We start from the raw sequence: 21,239 nt of genomic DNA on the forward strand, positions 1-21,239 counted from the left end.
CCGCGGCCGCCGCCAGGCTCCCCGCGTCCGGCGAAGCGGCGGCGGCGGCGACGCGGGAGGAGGAGCAGGAGGAGGAGGGCGACGAGGACCTGCGCGACGGCGGCGTGCCCTTCTTCGTCAACCGCGGCGGGCTGCCGGTGGACGAGCCCACCTGGGAGCGGATGTGGCGGCATGTGGCCAGGATCCACCCCGACGGGGAGCGGGTGGCGGAGCGCATCCGCGGCGCCGCCGATCTGCCCAAGGTGAGGGGTCTCGATGGGGCCGGGCCGTAGGGGCGCGCGAAGGGAAGAGGCGAAATGCGGGAGCAGCGGCGCGGGCCCGGCCTTGCGGATCGGCAGCGGGGCCCGAGGGTCTCTGCCACCACCACCACCACGGTGCCGGGTGCCGATGAATCGCCCTCCTAACGCGGGGCCGTGCTGGAAAATAAACGGCCTTCCTGTGCGCGTCGTATGGGAGGGAGATGGGCCACCATAAAGTGGGAGAAGGGATGGACGATGGAAGGATGAGGAGTTGGACTGGGGAGTCCCAGCACTTGAGGCAGGAGGGTGAGCGGGACAGAGGGAGGTGAGGCTTTGCATCAGAAGTTAGATTTGGGCACAGTTTGCATCAGGAATTCTTGCACAGAACCATATCTGATGGAAAAGGGACCCTTGATGCCCAAGTATTGTAAGAGGAGTTAGCAAACATGCACGGAGCTTTTTGCTGGTGTAGAGTCAGGTGTCGTTTCCAAGCGTATTCCTGGCCTAGCTGCAGAGAACTCAATAAAAAGAGGAAGCGATGGTCATTTTGTGTAGCTTTGGGCCCTGCCGAGTCGTTTACGCATGAATCCTTGTGGTTGTTGCTATCTGCTTGCACCTCAGCTGGAGAAAAATTTCCACTTTCCATTGGTGTTTTGTGAACAAAAGGCACTGCGAATACTTGGTGTGTTGCTCCACTGGCCAGCGAGGGGAGTGTTCCCATCATGCTAACACAGGAAACTGAAATACAGAAAGATGAAGCATTTTCTGCGTGTGCTTTTTTAGCAAATACTTCATTCCTTGAGAAGGAAATCTGAAGTATGCACAACCACACAGTTACATGGTGTGTATACAGGCAACCTGTACTGCTGACCACAGGGAGCTCTGGTGATGCGTGTGATCGAAGTTCCTTTTTGCAGTGAGGAGTTACATGGCAGCAACCAGACCAAATCCTGAATCCTGATTCCAGGCCCTATTCTAACCCCACGAGACTTTTCCTTTCCCTTTCAGATTTCCTCAGACTTTGTCCTGAGCCTGGGTGAAAGCTGAAAATGTGTTTCTGATTGGTCAGAACATGCAGTGCTTAATTTCCTGACCAGAAGGAATGATTTGGTGAGGGAAATGGAAGAAAGCTCACAAACAGGAGTGTGGTGTATGAGGGGAGGGGAATACTGTACTCAGTCTCTGCACTGGGTCACGATGTGAAGTACTTCTGCTTTTGTTCTCACTTGGCGGTCTTCTACAGTTTTAGTGCTACAGGGTCACAGTCAGGGGACACAAGCAGGATGTGCTCCTCTGGAATTACTGATGAAAGTGGTCTATCCATTTTTTGTTGTTGTTTGGTGTCTGCTAGCACCCCTGGGAACCAGATCTATAAACTCTGCTCAGCGCTGTACAATCTGAAATGCTATGCCCAAGCTCACTGGGGCCTACAGACAAGATGCAGGGATGCAGGAAGCAGCTAGGATGAATGGACTCTGCTTCCCTAGCTCTTCCTCCCCTCTGGGGGTGTGTTTTCATCTTTGAGGTTTGCTTGAGATGCATCTCTGTGTCATTAAGTTTCTTTGCATGGCTGACGCAACAGATGAGAGGGCAATGAGGAGGGCAAGCTCCTCTGAAAGGCCAGATACTCTTCGTGTGCTGGAAGGCAGTCACACCTTTTTAAGTGTTGGGAGTCAGACAGTGATTCGCTTGCTCCCAAATTTTTGCCTGTACTGGAGGAAGTAACTCTTGAAAGAGTTGTCCATAAACTAAACATAATACCATAAAATGATGATTGTGTAAGGCTGTGGCCAGACATTGTGGAAATGTTCACAGATCAGCTGCTGAGGCTGTGTCTTTTGCTGTGGTGCTGTGTTCACAGGTCTCCCCTGGGGCCGAAGGTTTCCTTCTGATAGGTTTGGAGTGTCCACCAAGCAAGGCTGGCAGGATGCAGTTTGTTGGCTGTGCATGCAAAGGTTGAGTGTGCTACCGTCTCATAAGTTGTTCCCTTTCTAGCTGTACGGTGTGGCATTGCTTTGCTTGAAGCTTCACAATGGAGATACAAAATGATGTGCCCTTGCCTCCTTAAGAAAGGCTGGATTTTAAATGCAGTAGTTATGAGGGCAAAGATGGGAAGTATTGCATCTGATGAGTTTGTACGGATAGAGAGGAAGAAAATCCAATTTCTTTAGTCAGGCTAATGACTGGGATTGATATTGCTCCCGTATGGCTTACAAAAGGGAAATTAGGGAGGAGCTCAGATAAATAAAAGCACTGTAAGAGAAGCTGTTGCTCAACTAGGCTGGCCAAAAACATTCCCTTGTGACACAGATAAGGCTGGAGCTTTTTGCCTCTCTCCCATCCTTCTTGTCTCGTGCACATTATAGCCCACTTAGTATATAAAAATCTGTTGTTCTCTGGATCTTCTTTCTGAAGTCAGGCCCAGTCCTATGCATATAGCCAGCCTGTCAGCATGCAGGAATCCAAGGGTGGGGTGATGCAGCCCCTCCACACAAGTGATGAGGGACGAAGGATGTGTTCATTCTGCTAAGCCTGGCAGAGGTATGTGCTCTTGGAAATTGGGCTCTCTTCCTAGCTCTCTCTCCAGCTTTCAGCGCAACTATAGGGAGAGCAAAATAGATCTGATTTTCTCTTGTTTCTCTTGCAAATTAATTCCTCTTTGCATTCTGGAGGACTGTTAAGACTGCCTAATATTTATAGGCCTTCAGAGATATACAGTGGATAGTGCCAGGTAATAACAAAGCGTTAGGGTCTCCCATCCTGTCAGAGTGGGATTGATGGATGGGGACCTTTCTTCTCTCCTCCTCTCTTGCCCCAGTAGAATGCTGTAGATGCATAAGAAACTGTAGCCCAGTCTGGGCTGGAGGCCCAGATCTGAGAGAAAGTGAGCACACTGTACTTTCATCAGTTTAATTACTTGAGGTGCATGCAGCTCTCTGTGTTAACTAGTCTCCTGCTGAACTGGTTGTCATTACACGGTGTCAGTGTTTAAGTCCTTTGAGGAAAGAAGTATCCTTAATCTGTGCTGTCAACATGCACTTAATCAGTGTGCCTCCATTCCAAAAGCATGAAAGTCCCCAAGCTGAAGAAATTAAAGTGAAATAGTCATACTGTCTGCTTGTTACCTCTCTGGCTGTTTCTGCCTGGAAGTGATATCCTATGACTCAGTTGTCAGCTCCCAGCATCCAAACTGACTCAGCTCGCGTGGTTCCAGAGATGGCTCCATCCCTGTGCTACTCTCTGGAGCCTTCCCTGCTCCTGCTGTGGCTTAACAAACCCAGTTCCACATCTGCTCCTGCTGTGTGTTTCCTGCAAGTGCCTTTGCTTGCTCCAAGCAAGGTACGGAAACAAGGCATGGGAAATAGTAAAGCGGCACCTCCAAGAGATGCTAGGAAAATGGGTACCAGTGGCCAAATGGTACTATTTTCTTACCTCAAGAAAAAAAGAAAGATCAACACACGAATGAGAGAAATGGGTAGAGACTGAATTTAGCCCAGTGTTTGCTTGCTGAAGGTAGTTGTAGATAGACTGAAAAAAACATAGTTTCCAGGGGCAGGGACAGTCCCTGTCTGCTGTACCATATTGGCACAAGCAGCATGTGGCCATGTGGCAAACCAGGTCAGGAACCTGATCTGACTGAGAACTAGCCATGTTCGCTGGCTCAGCTTTCAGCTGGTGCAGGTGCCTCGCCTGTTTCACTGGTCACTTCTGCCAGCCCAAGGCAGAAGAAGGAGGCATGGAAATGAGTGACTGCAGATACACATGCAGAGGAAGATGAATGGCTCAGCAGTGCCGCTAGCTACAAATCTGCAGCCAACAGAGGCAGTTGGTGTGCAGCAGAGTGGAAGGCCCCAAGGGAAGATCTGGTTCTGACTCATGCTTTTTTAGGTGGGGGATAGCCCATGTCTGGGGGAATTCTGAGCAGGAACTGAAATGCTAAAAACCGAACTGCTGTGAAAAGCTACAGTCTGGTATCAGATGGGTTTGTGAAAGGCATGAGCTATCCTTCAGAGGGAAGATGCTGAATTGTTTCTGCAAGCCTGTCAGTCACACCAAATTTGTGTCTTCTCCGTTATATTTGTTGAATGAATGTGTCGTCGGGGCTGTCTGCCATCCTGGCTAGCCCGTCCACTGTAGCTGAGCAGACAGGACCTTTTCCTTCCTTACACACATTTTCTCAGCTGCTGACAAAGCTGCAGTTAGCCCCTGTGGAGAAAATGGAGAGGAAAATTGGACTGGACCCATGAGGCTGAGGCCTTAGAATGGGACAGCAGTCTGAATGGTGAACTTTTGGAAGTCATTCTCTGACTACGTAATTCAAAACAACAAACACAGGAGGTAGGGAGTCATTATGCTGTCCAGCCTGTGTCCTAGTCAGTGCCAGCTCCTCTGAGATTCCAGGAGGCAGTCAGGGTTGTAAGCCATTGCTCCAGTGGCTTTGGGGGAATTTATTCTCAACTTTTGCCTCTCTCTCTTCCTTTTTTGTTTTGTGCCTTCCAGTTTGCCTATTCAAATGGGCCCGGGCTCCCTTGTGTGATAGCATTCCTGCCTTACATGTTGCCTTGTTAGTTAATTTTATGTAATTCTTCACCAGAAGGTATACTTCCTAAGAGCAGGACCCTTTCCAGCATTTTCTCTTGCAGCTCTGTGGTGTTGCTTCTCTGAATCTGTTACCAGTGAATCTGTTTCCAGTATGGGAATAGAAAAATGTACCTGGCATAGTCACTTCAGGCAGCAAAAGGGTTGGTTTTAGAGGAACGTGCTTCATGTAGCTACGTGCCACTGAATTCAGAAGAAGCTGGAGAGGTTTAGAAGTGGTGATTTATGTTCTGCTCCCTGTTTCAGATTCCCATACCAAGTGTGCCTGCGTTCCAGCCATCCACCCCCATCCCTGAGCGCCTGGAAGCTGTACAGCGCTATATCAGGGAGCTTCAGTATCCTTTACTGTTACCTTAGTCACTGATGTGATTACCTAGGAAGAGGAAGCAAACATATTTTCCTTCCCTGTGAAAGAGAGAAAAGCTCATTCTGATTTAGCTGGAGAAGAACTGAAATTTGTTTCCCGAAAACAGGAAACTGGGCTTTGGGTGATGGTTTGTTTTGCTGCTTTGTTTCTTTTCTGCCCAAGTTACTATCTGATCTTGTTCACTCCATGGCATGTTTTCAGGGGCCCTTCCCCACCACCCACATTAATCAGCCCACTGGCTTTACAGTGATATTTCTTTTAAAATGTATATATATAAGACCCTGAGAGCAGGGTCTCAGATGGACTACAGTGCGCTGCTTTACTGGATGGGCTGTGGTGGAGGGAAAACCGCCTCTCATGTCATCCTGCTTGAGCACTCACTTCTGTGGCTGTCTTAAAGGATAGTCAGCCACTCTGCTCTTGTGCATCTGGTATCCTGCCCCTTTCTGTTCAGAGCTTCTCCATCTGTGCTATGCTGGATAGCAGGTATGTGCCATGTAAGCGTAGTCTAACCTCAGTGGTGAGACACAGTGCCAGACCTGACTTCAGCCATTGCAAAAGGTAGAAAGGCAGTCCTTTTGGCACCTCTCACCCATTAAGGAGTTTCCGTCTCAGACTGGGTCCCTGTCAGACTATGAATAAAGTACCATTAACATTTCAAGGCTCTTTGCAGACTGGAGCAGACATATCTATCAAACATTTTGTGCCCTTATAATTGAAAAAATGAGCAGAGCTTGGTTTGTCAGCATAGACCTTTGGGAAATGGAGTGGAAACCTGTATGTGGTGAGGAGGAAGAGAAGAACTGACAAGAAAGAAGGAGAGTGGAGCTAAGGAGGAACTATGAATGGGAAAAATGTGGGATAGGGAAGAACTACAAATGGAAAAAAATGTGGTATAAGGAGATGGGAATTTGGTGCTGTATTTGTGAGATCCTGAATTTGCTGTGAGAATAGTATTGTGAGAGTTCTTCGCGCAGGTTTTCTTCAAAACTCTTCAAGCTGCCAAGCCCTTAACCTCTGGCTTCTAGGTACAATCACACTGGGACACAATTCTTTGAGATTAAGAAGAGCAGACCTCTGACTGGGTAAGTGCCAGCAGCCTCTACCACACTTAATCCTTGCTTTAAAATGTTGGGGCCTTGCTATACCCACTGTTTGTTCACTAAGCCTCTGGCCAAGGCCTAGACGACAGTCACCATTTTCAGTACTGAAGCTCCACCCTTCCTTAGTTGACTTTATTGTGTATTGCCTGAGGTATGGCTGAGCAGAGCTGTGTCTGGCCTTTCTCAAGGACAACGGTAAGTTTTGTTGTCATGAATCAGTAGATCAAGTAAAATGACAGATTTATATTTCAGAGAAGTGCAGATTCTTCCTGTTTCTAATTGCAATATATGAACTTGTGATGGATTCTGAAGCTAGGTCCTGCCCTAAACAAGCCTTGTAAAAGCCAAGCATCTTTATAAGGCTAACTTTATAGTACCTGTGAGTGCCTTTGCAGTATGTAGGCTTGCTAAACCTTTGGTGTCTCATCCTCTGAAGGAGGAGGATTCTCCCAACTGCAAACCTTGGAGAAGAACTGTGCCTGATAAGCTCCTGTAGATAAGCACCTGATGTTCATTGGTTCTCTTGGCTAGCATACTAAGACTCTCTTAAGACTGGCTTCTTACTATCTGTCTAGTCCATAGGCTTATGGGAACTTGTCTTTTTCTGTAGTCAGTGCAATGTCTTCTTTATGGTATTTACTGAATGTGGAACAATATTGTTTCATGCCATAGAAGAGGCCTTTGCTGTCCTTGAGCCTTATGAGGCAAACACTGCTGGCCCCTGGTCCATTGAGATTTCTGCTTCTGGTCATGTCAGTGTCCATCCAGAACTCACTGAGCCCTGTGCTGTGGTCTCCTTGGGAACAAGACATTGGGCTAGTAGGCAGCATTATTACAACTCACTGTAGGAGCTCCTCATAAGCAGTGACAATATGTGGTGGACAGCAGGTTTGGATTTAGCATCTTCCTAAAAATACGTTCTTCTGTTCCCTATCCTTAATGGGCCTTTGTCTCTCCCGGAAACCCATGTTGCATATATACTGCAAAAGGGCTGGACTTGCCATAATTGCAGTGTGCAAGCCCTCTAACTCTCCTCATCTTTCCCTTGTCCCGCTCCACAGGCTGATGGATCTGGCCAAAGAAATGACCAAAGAGGCCCTGCCAATCAAATGCCTGGAAGCTGTGATCCTGGGAATGTATCCTTTCTTCCCAGAAATGTGCATGCCTGACCCTCCTTGCATTTTCCCCTCTGATGCTTTGAGACTGCTGATAGTACTGTCACCAAGCTCCACATCCCTGTTTTTCCTCTCCAGTTCTCCTCAAAATCCTTACCAATAAAATCCAAATCCAAACAATCTTCTAAAGTAGTAGAACTAGTTCTTCAGAGTTGGGGTGCTGCTCTGGATAACTTTGGAAGCAATTAAAAGAGAAAGGAAGGATCTAAGGAACATATAAAAGTGGCAAAAATATTAGCTAGGGTTAGGTGAGGAGGTCCTTTGCGGATAACATCGTTCCCTTACTGCAATGTTGCCTGCATGTGTTCTATGCTAAGATAAATTGGGGATCCTCCCCAGCATCTAATTATTGCGTATGTCACTTCAGTATGATATTTAGCACTGCTTGTCAAGTTAGGCAATGCCTTTAATTCTAGGCTTGTGCCTTCTTCAAGAGCCTGTTTTTCCCAGCTATCTCCCAGGCATAGTCTATGCATAGTCTACATCTACAGATTGGGCTATAGATTACTGATGCAAATTGACAAAACCACCTGGAGGGGCAGAGATGGCAAGTGAGTGGTTCAGAAGGGTGGTCTGAGTACTGAAGGATCCTCAGTTTCCATGTGAAATAATAGATACTAAAACAGATTAAAACAAGCTAATGAATAACGCTATAGCATTGCAGCTTGATAACTATGCAATACAGTACACTAAATGTGTTGGTGTTGCAACTTCTGCATCACAAAATTGCCTGGAAATCAGCTCCCCTTTGTTGACTGACTGGGTGAAAAGGCCAAGTCTGGTTTCCTCATCGAAGTAGGGCAGCTTGCAATGAGCTAGCCTGTTGGTCTGGAGAGCAATCCCCATCAGTGTGATACCTGAATGAGTAAGGGTGCTGAGCAGGTTGGGAGGGTTTGAAGCAAGAGGGAACCAACTCACCAAGCAACTGGCATCACTGGTTGTTTCCTGAACAGTGGCTGCTGTTAGTTACCTCACCAACAACATGACCACGCTGGACCGTTTCCCCATCAGCTTCAAAACCCACTTCTCAGGGAACTACTTCCGACACATCGTGCTGGGGGTGAACTTTGGAGGCCGCTATGGGGCACTGGGCATCAGCCGACGTGAAGAGCTCATGTACAAAGCACCCGTCTTCCGCACACTGAGTGAACTCATCTTTGACTTCGAGGAGGCGTATCGCCGGTGCTGGCACACGCTCAAAAAGGTGAAGCTAGGGCACTGTGTGTCCCACGACCCACACAGTGTGGAGCAGATTGAGTGGAAGCATTCCATCCTGGATCTAGACAAGCTAAGCCGGGAAGACTTCCGCAAAGAGCTTGAGAGACATGCCCGTGACATGAGGCTCAAGGTGAGCAGACAGGATGGAATAGTAGCAGTTTGAAGCATCCACTGTCTTGCCTGGCCTATGGCATGCTGGGGGAATAAAGTGGCAAGAGGATCTCTTAGAACGGTGATGGAGTGGAGTGTGAATTGGTGGCTGCTCTGCTTTGTGCTTAGGTTGGTCCCCTAATGGACACGTAGGCGTCACTGCAGTTGTGATTACCTTGGACTGTATACACTCCTTAAAGCTGTAGCTGTGATTGTAGCTTGTTTTCTGGCTTTTGTATTTTTGGTTTGCTTATCTTGCCTTTTTGTCTCTTATTCCCATTTAATTAGTAGTTCTTCAGCTTTGTGTTTTCTGGTTACTATTAGTGTTGTTTTCTGCTCATGTTACTCTGTTTTTTTTTTGTTTGTTTCGGCAGATTGGCAAAGGAACAGGACCACCATCTCCCACCAAGGACAGAAAGAAAGATGTTTCCTCCCCACAAAGAGGTCAGGCCAGTCCTCATCGCCGCAACAGCCGTGGGGACCGACGGTGAGTGGGGCTGCTGGCCAGAAGGCCTATCTAGTGCATCTCTGGTTTGTTTGTTTGTTTTGACAGACTCTCCCTTGCTCTTTTTTTTTTTTTTTTTTGATCCATCTGATTTCTTACTGGGGCTTTCAGTAGCAGAGGAGAGTTCTCAAACCTTGCATTAGCATTCTTCCCTAGCCTGTACCACTGTGAGTTTGTCACTGCGTGGGTGGCAGTTGTGTGGGTTTTTTTGGTGTTTAGGTGGGGAGGAGGGAGGCTGCTTAAATAGCCAGTGATCCTGGTACCTGGTATTTGCCTAGGAGTCTCAGTTTTGGTATCTCACAAACCTATGCCCCAAAGAGATTCCACTCACGGGTCAGTGGGACTGTTTTCCTCAAAGTGATCTGGGGTACCAGTGTGGACTTCTATTCTTCCTAATGTGTGTTCTCTTTCTGTGGAGATTGCTGGGAGAGTTGGTGAAGGTTATGAAAAAATTCTGCCTTCAGCTGCATAGGTTAACTGTGAAGCTTTCCTGTATGCTTCTCCTGTGCTACCATCTATGTGCAGGCTCTCTTGACAGTAAAAACAGTTCCTGAATAGTTCTTACCCTTTCCGCTCACAGGCCGTCTGGTGAGAAGAAGCCTGCTGATTCCAAAGCCATGCCAGATCTCAATGGGTACCAAATCCGGGTGTGAAGAGGCTTGTACGCCTGGCTCCACAGACTTCTTGCTGGCCACAGCTGGGACCTGGATCCATCTGCTGCAATTCTGACAAAGGGGACAGGGGAGCAGGAATGGAACAGTGCTGATCTTACCAGGTGCTTTCTAGTGGGCCAGTCCCAGAACTGGATCCCATGGGTCCCAAAGGGTTCACCTGCCTGTTTCTGGAAGAGATGTCCACCTTAATTCACCGAAATAAGTATTTTTTTAAAAAGAAATAAAAAGATCAGTACATCCGTGGGAGTGTGCTGCAGGGACAATAGGAAGCGGGTGGGATCAGTGGACTTGTTACCAATTTTTTGATTTGACAGCACATAAGATTAAGCATCTCGTCAACAGTACTTCTTCCCTATCTGCACAGAAGTCTTGAGCCCATGCAAGGCAGAAGGAGGAGTGATGCTGGAAAGGGATGACCGACCCCCACATCTTGTGCAAAACCTCCTGGCTTTTTCATTCTGAAAGCTTTGTTTAGCAATGCTCTTATAAGAGGGCAGAATTTTCTCAGCCCAATTTATTATTGATCTTGTAAGGGCCTCATCTTCATCTGGGGAAATTGTATCTTATATGTTTAATCCTATTTCAGTACCTTTCATTGACTCTGAGGGAGCAGACAGTCAGATAATAATCTTCAGCCACTGTGATGCTGAGGAGCTGCTGCAGCATGTCCTTTTTGTGGTGAAGTGGGTCAGGATATGCCCATGCCATTGCCATGTGAAAGCAGGCACAGAGACATCTGTCATCGCAGCAGTGGAGGCTGGGACTGGCTGGCAGCCTGAACTTTAAGTTCTCTCTTTATCAGTCTTCTATTAACTTGTAGTGACGTGCTAAAGTGAAAGCTTATGGAAGGCATTTCAGTAACTGAAGTGTAAGTTTTAAGAGTAAATACCTTAAAAAGAATTTAATGATCTGAACAGGTTTTACAAGCATTTTTCCTTTCCACAAGGATCTTGTTTCTCCCTCACTGATGTTAGTGCTTGTTACAGTCACCTGTTGTTGGGAAGCCCCGCTCAATGAGATTGTAGCTGCTTTCCTACCAGTTCAGCATAGAGCTTCCTGAAAGTTGTTCCCAATCCCAGTTCCAGAGCTGTGCTTGTGTTCTGGCTTCTTGGAGAGCTGCAGTATTGAACAGCACCACTTAAGCAAGCCTTCCCCAAAGGATCAGGCTGGACCTCTGCCTGGTAATAGCTTTGACTGGAGTGTTTTACTACTGATTAAGCTGTGCAATGCTTGTCAGAAATCTGGAGTGTTGTCACGTCTCTCTTTGAGGCCTAAGACATGGAAACTGAAGTTGCTAGAAATCAGAACAGTGTGGCCTTGAAGTGATCTGGATACACTGATCTGGGGATGCAAAATTTAAGCTTGAGAGTTGTAGTGTCCTGGAAAGAAACTGAGACCCGTCGTACAACAAAACTGACAAGGAGCTGAACTTTCTGAAGTACTAAGTATATAATTTTCTTAGAACTGGGCTTATGCTTTCCTGTGGACTCATCAGAAACATGATGGAGCTCAGCTCCATCAGGATTTTTTTTGCAGGATAGTTGTGCTACACTCATAAGCAGGGCTATTTTGGTGGCAGAGAATGGGCTCTTATCCCCAAACAAATCAGCTCTTCTGCCAAGTTAAAGCAGTGTTAATCCTCAAAGAACCGCCCACAAGCGATTTAACTCAGGCCTTACAGGTTCCTAATTGTACATCCTTAACTGTGATGTAACTTGCCAGGCGCTATATCCATACCATGCAGTCTGTCTTTCTGAGCTGTCTTAGTTGTCTGTACTTTCCTGCTATGCTGCATCACCAGGAGGACAGTACATAGGGTGGTGGCATAACCTGCTACTGATTCAAAATAAGGTTATTGCAGAAGAAGATACTTGTTTCCATACTGCAGTACAACATCTGCCCCCTCCCTTGCATTCCAGCTATATACAACAATTTGAAATTAGATGGCAGTAGCAAGCCAAGAAGCCAGTTGAATCCATCTTCTGATCAATTCTGTGGCTGTAAATTAACATCTTTAGTGTCTGAGTACTAACAATCACGTTAGCTGTACAGGTACCACAGTTAACTGTAAATAATATGGATCATTTGGAAGCCAAAAACTGCCTTTGCATACTGTTTGCTATGCAACAGACTGAAAGTTCAGGTGCCACTGTGAATTATATAATAAACACAAGCAGCAGACAGCAAAGGAGACTGACTGTCAGGTTTTATTAAAGAGAAAGATATCCAGGAAAAAAAAATTGTAAGTCACATGAAACTGGGATGCATCCACACCATGACTCTGGTTGGCAAGTTAGTTTACTCAGAGTAACTGGAAAGCTCTTGAAAATAATTAGTAGCTTCATAAAGAGCAAGTTTAATAGCTGGACAGACCTGAGCTTTTTTTAGCTGGAGAGAAGGGGAAGTGTGTTGGGTTGGAGAAAACTTCAGAGAAGATGTGGTAAGTGAAGGGGTCAGCTGCATGCTAATGATGTTTTCTTAAGAGCAGGGCAAAAGGGATGCTAAGAAGTGTTAGATCACCAGGGCAGAATGGCTAAAAACAAAGTGCTTTGTTTGACCCATTAATTAAGCACTTTCCTGCAGGATGTAACTGAGGCCAATAGTTTAGAAAACCAAGGAAGTGGATGTTTAAAGAATGAATGACAGGTAGAGTTCAAGGTCTCTTAATCCTCATCCTTGGGAGCACTCACCAGCTGTAGCCAGAAACAATATCCTCTTTTGAGATTTAGTTGCACAGTTATGTACATCAGGAGTCATTTAATTCTTCTTATGTATCTAGTATCGACTCCTTAAGATGGACGAAGGAACGGACACTAGAGTTACTATTTCAAGCCACCTTCTGTGTTTCTCTGTGTGGAAGAAGTCCTGCCCTTTGCTGTCTCTGAATCTCCAGTTCAACAGAGAGCGCAAAGAAACGGAAAATGACCAATTTTCCCCTTCTTGCTCTTGTTCCCCCCCAGTCTCTATTACAAGATGAATCACATCAATACAAAGCTTAGCTTCCTTGCTAAGCCTTGCTAACAAGACAGCTGTCTCCTGTGGCACAGAGGATTAGTGCAATCCAGATTTATGCCCTAAAGAAACTTGAAGGTACAATGAAAAATGAACCCTGCTTCTGCACTTCAGCTCCCTCATCCAGCTACTATGGCTTCTGGTCTATCTGCCTTTATCTGTTTAAAAAAAAAAAAAAAAAAAAGGCTAGAGGCAAGTCTTTCTCACACTTCTGCAGAGCTTCTCTTCTCTTTAGAGCTGCAGAGAAGGAATGCAAATAAGGAAGTAGGGTGTAACTTGTACTCCTTGGTGCCTGCTGAATGAAAACGATGGCTCTTGAGGAGTCCTATTATTTAATGTTAAATATTAACATGATTGTTCATGTAGCTCTGGGGTATAAATTTTCACTATTCAGTAGGTCCCATCTGATGTCTGTTCTGCATACAAGCCCTCCTGAACCCTGCGGAAGGGAACTGCCTCCAATACACTGAGATTGGATAGATACTGCCTATGCTGTATGTGAAGTCCAGGTCAGCTATGAAAGATGTGACTGGAGCAAATGTTGACCTACTACTAGCAAAACTATCTTAAATGCAATCCTTGAAATAAGGAGTTCTTCATATTTTTATGTAGAGAAGTCCCTTTGACAGCTGGCCACTTGCAAATTTTTTTCATGAATAAAAGCGTAAGTGAGCAAAACCAAGAACTTTCTGCCATGGTGTCGCTCTGATATCATCAAATACTGAGAAGTGGGATCAAGTCTTCATCAGTCTGTGACACACTGGCCTTTGTTTTTTTGTTGTTGTTGTTTTTTTAAACTTTTTAAATGTGATAAGCTAAATGAGTCTTTAGAAACTTAAGATATGTTAGCAAGTATTTTAGCTGGGAGTGGAGTTCTTTTATTCAGTTGACTATGACTATTTTACCTGTGTGCCACTGTATGGCTCAGTACAAAGTATGCTTGGATGCCTACCAGAATAAATGACTCCAGAACTGTGGTTGAAACAGAGTTTGTGATCATACAGTAGCTGTGTTGCTGTTATCAGATGTTTAACGTGGGGTTTTTTTAAATTATTTTTTAAGTATTTCAGGTGAAAGCCTTAATCAGGTGCCTACCCCTTAAGGTGGGCTCACATGATGTTGTATAGACTGAAACATAACTGTCCTTAAAACTGCAGTTTAAGAAACCATGACAAACAGAAGAATCCTACTGTTGCCAAAGGGCAAGTCTGGATCAGATGCGCTTTACCCTGCTCAAGTGGTTCTGAAGAATTACTTCAGGTGGCTGGTTGCTTTAACCACTTGCTTCTTCTAAGTTAAGTATTTAAAGTGGGGTTCTGATAATCAGGCACTAAATATAAGCAGGATGGGCCCATGTCCAACGTGTAGTGTGCAAGTCTGGCTGAAATAATACCATGTATTCTAGCTGTCTTGCACTGTTGTCCTATTAATGTTAAGACCTGTATCATGGAGTTAATAACTGAACCTATGGAAGCAAGTTCTATCCTAGCTTGGTTTTTGCTCTTCCAGAGCAAGGTAGAGATGGTTCCTCTACAGCTAAGCTGAACTCCTAAGAGAATTTAATATTTTTGTCTGTTTTCCAAGCAGGTGTTTACTTGTATCACAAGCACTCTCCTTCAGTGGTGCCGCGGCCCTGTCTGCTCAAAAGCAACTCAATTAGGCCAAGAAGGCTACTGAATCCCCCCATGATCTCTGCAGAGCAGAGTCTCCCTCCAGGTCAGGGTTGAGATGGTGCTACTGGGGCCACAGTGGTCCCCTTCCATGCACATTGCTATTCTACTCTAGCACTGATAGGGTGCTCCAGAACCATTTACATCTCTATCACTGGTACAGGTCAGAACTAATTAAAAAATTGAAGGTTTCTTTCTTTAAGAATCATATCATGTGTGTCTTTTTGTAATTAATCGATGTAGTTCTGTGTCTTTATGTAGCCAGCACAGAACTCTTATTTAGAGTTAGTTCTTACTGCACTTCCCATACCCCTCATGTTGACACTTCTTCCTGCTTCCTTTGACACTTAGACAATAAAATTACCTCTGTAGTGCTCTCAGCTTATGCAGAGATAACAAGATGTCTGTGCTGTCTTTTTTTCTGATTTAAACTTCCCGCTCAGTTAGTTGAGAAGTCAAAAGCACAACCCTGAGTGATGGTATCGGACAAACTAAGAATAGACGATCTACGCTTTTGCAACATCATGGAAAAAAGACATAGAAGAACCTTCATTCTCTATCAAGCATCTAAGGATAAGTATGTTTGTACACAAAGGCAGCTGCCAGACAGTAAGAATTTTTTATGTGGCTGTGTGGTGAAGGCTAAAACGCACATTTTCCTCCTAAACTACCATCCGCAAGGCTGGATATGTAAAAGTCCGTAGATGAGGCAGGAATAATTTCAGTCTTTAACCAATATTTTAAGAGTTAACACAAGCCTCTGTTCGCACAATTTTACTCTTCAACATATGATCAAGCTTCCCTTCCTGGCCAGAAAAGCAATTCTGTTTAAGCACCGTGGTTTAGTGGCCTTCCAGACTAATGACCTCACCCGGGCTCCTCAGACAAATTCCGGGTTAATAAAGGACGGTCAGCTGCAATATTCAGTGCATTTCCCCAGCAAGTGGGATCCAACTTTATTCAGGCTATCATCTTTTAGGCATAACAAACCCATTCTCTAGGGAAATGAGTAATAAGGATGTAGGCAAGCAAGCTTACAGTATATGCAACTGCAGAGGAAAGCAATAAACATCCCCTACCCTCTCACTCTGGAGTACGGCACATGCGGTAGTCTCTCTTAGCTAAGTTAATTATACAAACAATTTCTGTCTTAAGGGGAAGTAATTGCACAGTACCTAGTAGGTGGTAGGAACAGACAAGAGAAAGTAATCACATCGTAAGACTTTATGGTCTGTGTCATCCAAGCCCAGATGATGACAGGCTTCAGCAGCAGCAGAAAGGTTCTTGCTCCATGCTCCATTATTGATCTTTAAGCATTTAATAATAGCAAAAAATAATTAAGCTTTGCAACTTCTATAAACTTCTCCTTCAGATGCTTGTTTGAAAATACCCTCTATCCCACATCTTAAAGATTTCACCAAAAATTGGGTAACTCCAGCAAGTAACCTGACCCATGCGTCCATAGGGGTGAAAAAGGCAGAGCAGCGACCATCCCCCTGATACAGATAGTTCCTGCAATTCTAGGTTTTCATATCAGAGATTATACTACTTGGACATCAGCAAAAAACCTTTGTTGGGAAAAGCAGTTAAGCACTAATAAAGTAAAATAAAAATAATAAAACAACAACACCAAAAAGCACTGTCATCTACTACGCTGAGAAGCTCAAGACTGCAAAATGCACAGAAGCATGTAGAAATCCATGAGAAAGTGGGAATAAGCCCAGAAGGACCGTATATACAAGGACTGCAAGATTATGGAAAGGCATATGACATCCCTTGGCTAGCAGGCCATTGGCAACTTCAATTAATTTAGTTAAGTTGCACTTCCTGATTTATATTTTCATTTTGGCAGTGACTTCCATCCTAATTCCAATAAATCGTTGACACCCACTTTTTTGTTTCTTTTTTTTTTTTTTTGGTGGGCTGGGAAAGAGAGAGAATACTGCATTCGGGGTTCCCAGCTCAGGAGCAGCTCCTGAAAGCGGTCAGTAAATGAATCAACTTAAGACTGCTGGAGAAGGCAGCAGACTGTCAGTGCAGACTGGAAAAAAAAAACAAGGCATGATGCTAAGTCTTTTTTGTGTGTAAAAGGAAAGACTGGATGGAAGAAATGCATCTTTTGTTCTAGTACATGCCAACTTCTAGTTCAGTTTTTTTGCTCATTGCCACCTCAGCACCTTGAAAGTTGCAGTATTTGTCTAACCACAGTTAGGAAAAATTTTCCGGCTCCACGATACAGCATTCCTATTCCCTTAGAGGACAAGAATGTGCAGGCTAGATATGAAGTAAACAAATAAAAGAGAAAAGAGCTTCAAGACTAGAATGAAGTTTTCAGCGGAAAGTGGCAGATAGCTCTCCTTAGCAGGAGAGGCCAAGCTCATACAGCTGACAAAAGCAAGGAACTTGAAGAACTCAGGCTGTTCAGTCAGGTATCTGTTATTGTTATAGCAGCTGAGTTCTCTACAGAAACTCAGTACTTTCAATGGCAGTGACCATCCACCTTGTGCATCTCAGTGACAGGACTATGAACAACACTACAACCCAGGCAGCTACAGTTGGGTAAGGAGGCGGTCACGGACAGCAATTCAATTAAATTGCACAATAGGAAGCCTACTGAAAGGATCAGTATTTGGATGAACGCTGGCTGTTTGCAAAGTCCTAACTGTACATACAGCAAACATTCATTAGTAAGGTGGTAAAAATGGGGAGGAGAAATTGCACTCTAGCAGAGCTCTGATAGGCAAGGTGCTAATTAAGAACATCACTCAAAATCATTAGGAGCACAAAGCACGCCTTGATCTGTCCTTAAAAGAGCATCTCTGAAATGCTCACCTTTTCTCAGATCCTCTAACAGACTCTTTAAAGGAGAGGAAGGAAGGCCCTCTGTTTTCCTGTGCCTTACAAAGATGTTGCATACAGGGCTCTAACAGAACATCTTTAGTTTTTTTGTTTTTATTTAACAAGAGTTACTCCTATCTCAGTGTTGGCTTCAGAGCTCCCACTCCTCCCACTAAACCCTTCAGAGATAAGGGGTGAGGAAGCCACTTACAGCTTGATGCTATTAAAATACTGAGTTTATAATATGACTTAGTCCTAAAGAATTCTCCCATGGCTTCTAAGTGAAAAAAATACAGCTGCAGAAAAATAAACATTGGTAACTTTAAAAAGATAATTGGATCTTACATCCAATGTCATGGGAAAACAGCTGTTGGAAAGATACCTCATAAGGAAAAGACAGAGAAATTAGATCTCAAGCAGCAGTCAAGGTTCATTTTCTGACAGAAGGACAGAAATTAGAGCAATTATAGTGTTTACTGCTCCTTCTATCCCATATATTTGGAAAAACTGATTACAAAGGGCATCTTCCCAAAGCGATGAACTGAAGACTGAGAAAGAGAAGGAAGTCCAACTTCTATCTAAATGGCATAATTAAATACAGCCTAGTAGCTGTGGTGCACTCTAAGCTGCTGTTAAATTTGCATTTGCCTCTACAGCTGCATGTTTCTGCAGCTTAGGACATAACAGGGTATTTACACACACTGCCAGTGACCTCTGGCATCCCTTTCCATAAGCACCAATCTCCCCGAGCTCTACATCACTACTGCAAAGATGATACAGGTAGTCCACCTCCTTCTTCCGCCTATAGCAGATATTTCTGTTCCACTTTCATAACCATTTACAGGCTTCCCTGGAACTTATCAGAAAACTACATAAATGACTACTAGTTACACATTTTGGTCAAGAAACAGTGTTAAGAGCTACATCTGGAATCTTAATTCTGCTTCCCATCACAAGTTGCTCATTACCACAGTCCCTTGTTATATCACTGTGTGATATTCTCAAAGCATCAGAGAATGCATTGTTTTCTCCTACAACCATATAATAGTTCCCGTGTTAGTGGCAGGGACTATTTCCATCCACCCCATCTAAAAACTTTCCCTACAGTCTCCAACAGCCAGAGGCATTCAAAGGTCTCTGGATCCATTTGATGCTAACTTCAAATTGTTTTAGAACAGGAGTTTTTCTTTCCTGAAACAGGCCAAGTCTGTAGGTCTGTGTGTAAGCGTACACCAGAGCTTCAGGGACAGCGATCAAAACATCCATGGCAACCAACTATCAGAGCTGCATTTCTGAAACAGTTTCATCTATGAATGCCGAAGAAAACATGTGAGCCAAGGCTTTGGGAGCTGCAGGACTCTGGGAGCCTTCTGACCTTCAGAGAGAAGCAGGAGAAGATTTGTGGGCATTGTCCAGGGGTTTCTAAGCACTTGACTCCATATCCACAGTGTTTAGCAACTTAAGCGTTCCAAGTCCACACCATACAATTTCACATATACTGAAAGAGAAAGTGTTACGCTGACCTGTGAAACAGATTTTCCAGCAAAACATAGCTGGAACTTAAAACCTCCCTGAGAGATGTGTTCATGCAAGTTACCCAAAAGGAAAGTCAAGTCTTTGGCCTAAATGAAATGGAAGAAGTATTTGTGACGTTCAAGCTCAGCTACATCACAAAAGTGGCACTGTGCTTGGGCAACCAGCTCACCTGACAGCGTACTGTGCACAGCTTGTGGTCTGAGTGGAAGGTGGCAGAGGGTCAGGAGGACTTTGACACACACACATACACACACACCCCAATCATTAACTGGCTATCAGACTGGGCCAGCAGTTACAACCAAAGCAAACAGTCACAGTGTTAACTGACAGCGCTACATGTCACAGTGTTTTTTGTTTTGCTTTTGGTCAGTTGTTTTTAAACATTCAATATCTCAAGTTTTCCTTTACAAGGTTACCAGCTGATGGGAGTTATCTGCAACCAGATTGCTATCTGGCAACCTACGAACAACCTGGTAGAAAAATAAAGCTCTCGGTTGCACAGATTTCTCTCTCCCTCTTGCACAAGTAAAACCAATTATAAAATCAGAGAGTACTTGAAGAAATTAGAGCAACTCTCAGAAAAAAAACATCTACAGAAATACACAGCTTTGCATCCCTCCCCAATTACAAACACCAGCACCATACCAGAACCATTACATTTGAAATTTAGGTTGAACAAAGCTGCAGACTTGTTTACCTCCAGATTCCTGCACACTTATGCAGATTCTTACACGTATTATCCAAGCTGGGGTAGTAAAAGCCATCCACGCATCACCAGGCAAATACAACACCATGCAGCAAGGGAAAGAATCATCGAATCATAGAACGGCGTGGGTTGGAAGGGACCTCAAGGATCATCAAGCTCAGGGCAGGGCCTCCAAAGAAAGGGACATACAGTTCTTAAAAATTGTATGGGGACAGAACAGAGGGCACACCCCATGTCTTTTGTACAGTTCACAGAAATAAGCTGTAAAGGATTAACAGTATTTGCTTTCTTGGAAAGAGGGGGACAGTTCCCAAACCCATTTTGCAAGATAAACCCTGATGCCAAACAGACCTCTGGGATGAGAGGATACGATGGGAGACAACAGCTAGACACGCTTTTCCCTCTCTCTTTATCCTTCGTTACTACTATCCTGTGTAGCTAATTCACGTTCTCCTCTTTCACATCCCAGCCAGCAAAGCCTTGCTGAGCAAATCCTGAAAGGGTTCAGCTGCCAGGAGCACAAGGTGCTGCAGTTACTTTGCATTTTTCATTAAATTAGAAAAATTTTATTTTTCAATAAAGAAAGTAACATTTAAAATAAGGAAATCCCCCAGTATAACACAGAAAGAGGAAATGATATTTCTAGTCTTCTCATACCTTCTTAAAAAACCTGAGGCTGGACAAGATTTCCGTGCCCCATTTGCAAACAAGTTAGAAATGTTTGTCCAGTATTGCTTTCCTTTCTCATAGCAAAACTGAGCACCAAAAATCAGGCTAAACAACGCAATCTGCCTCAGGACCAGGTACAGTTTTGGTTTTTTTTGTACTGTACAAGCTGAGAAAACTACACTAAGAAGACACCAAGAGACTGACAATCCTGCCTCCAAGGAAACAGCCTTCCCCTTCCTCCCAGCGTCTGCCCAGAGACAAGAGCCAGTCCTATGGGTTCTACCTACCTAAGCGTGGCTAGCTCCAGAAAGCCCATAGCCTGGCCCAGCAGGGTGCTACCGGTTGGCTATCTGTCCTGAGAGGTAAAACAGAATTGAGAGGACGCAGAGGAAGGGTAGGGGCAGTGAGAATACCTTCAACTGTCCTGTTTAATGTTTCTGCTTCCTCTAACACACTTTTAATTTTTCTCTCTCTTTTGAGAGCCTCCAGAGACACAGCCTTTGGGGTTGTCACGCCTTACCAGACAATTTTCTTCACCTGACATTCACTGGGATGACCTTGTTGAAACTACTCAACTACACAAGCTCTTCTGCCAACAACACAGCCCTTACCATCTTACCATTACTAAGAAAAAGCTACTTCTAAGCAGTTAGCAGATCCACTCTCAAAAGCAACACCACGTTCCTAAAGACCATGCTTCATAAACTATCTTTCAGAAATTAAAAAAAACATTGTTTTGGTGTGAAAGAATGTTGGTGTATACACGTCCTGCTGCTTA

At 44.6% G+C, this 21,239-nt stretch overlaps 2 protein-coding genes across 4 annotated transcripts in view; one reads left to right on the forward strand and one right to left on the reverse strand.

The window, feature by feature from the left end:
- On the forward strand, positions 1 to 14,030 carry VASH1 (vasohibin 1). Its single transcript, XM_021403131.1, has 7 exons — positions 1 to 242; positions 5,085 to 5,173; positions 6,234 to 6,290; positions 7,370 to 7,444; positions 8,450 to 8,831; positions 9,226 to 9,338; positions 9,937 to 14,030. Exons 1-7 carry the CDS (start codon positions 162 to 164, stop codon positions 10,007 to 10,009), a joined length of 870 nt encoding a protein of 289 aa, XP_021258806.1. The 5' UTR covers positions 1 to 161; the 3' UTR covers positions 10,010 to 14,030.
- Positions 266 to 21,239, reverse strand: part of ANGEL1 (angel homolog 1) — a 30,687-nt gene continuing 9,713 nt past the window's right edge. For 2 of the 3 annotated variants that reach the window (XM_021403127.1, XM_021403128.1), the window contains exon 11: positions 266 to 4,445. In XM_021403127.1, coding sequence (XP_021258802.1) covers positions 4,417 to 4,445 — 29 coding nt within the window. In that variant the 3' untranslated portion in view covers positions 266 to 4,416. The remainder of the gene's footprint in view (positions 4,446 to 21,239) is intronic. The other variant, XM_021403126.1, reaches the window with a different exon arrangement.

Source organism: Numida meleagris, chromosome 6 (assembly GCF_002078875.1).
Source record: "Numida meleagris isolate 19003 breed g44 Domestic line chromosome 6, NumMel1.0, whole genome shotgun sequence".
Taxonomy (NCBI): Eukaryota; Metazoa; Chordata; class Aves; order Galliformes; family Numididae; genus Numida; species Numida meleagris.

What these genes read in the sequence shown, in the direction of transcription:
- VASH1 (XM_021403131.1), top strand. Translation starts at nt 162, where the DNA reads ATGTGGCGGCATGTGGCCAGGATCCACCCCGACGGGGAGCGGGTGGCG. An exon ending in AAGAGCAGACCTCTGACTGG is followed by an intron (nt 6,291 to 7,369) that starts GTAAGTGCCAGC and finishes CCCGCTCCACAG; the next exon opens with GCTGATGGATCTGGCCAAAG. An exon ending in AACAGCCGTGGGGACCGACG is followed by an intron (nt 9,339 to 9,936) that starts GTGAGTGGGGCT and finishes TTCCGCTCACAG; the next exon opens with GCCGTCTGGTGAGAAGAAGC.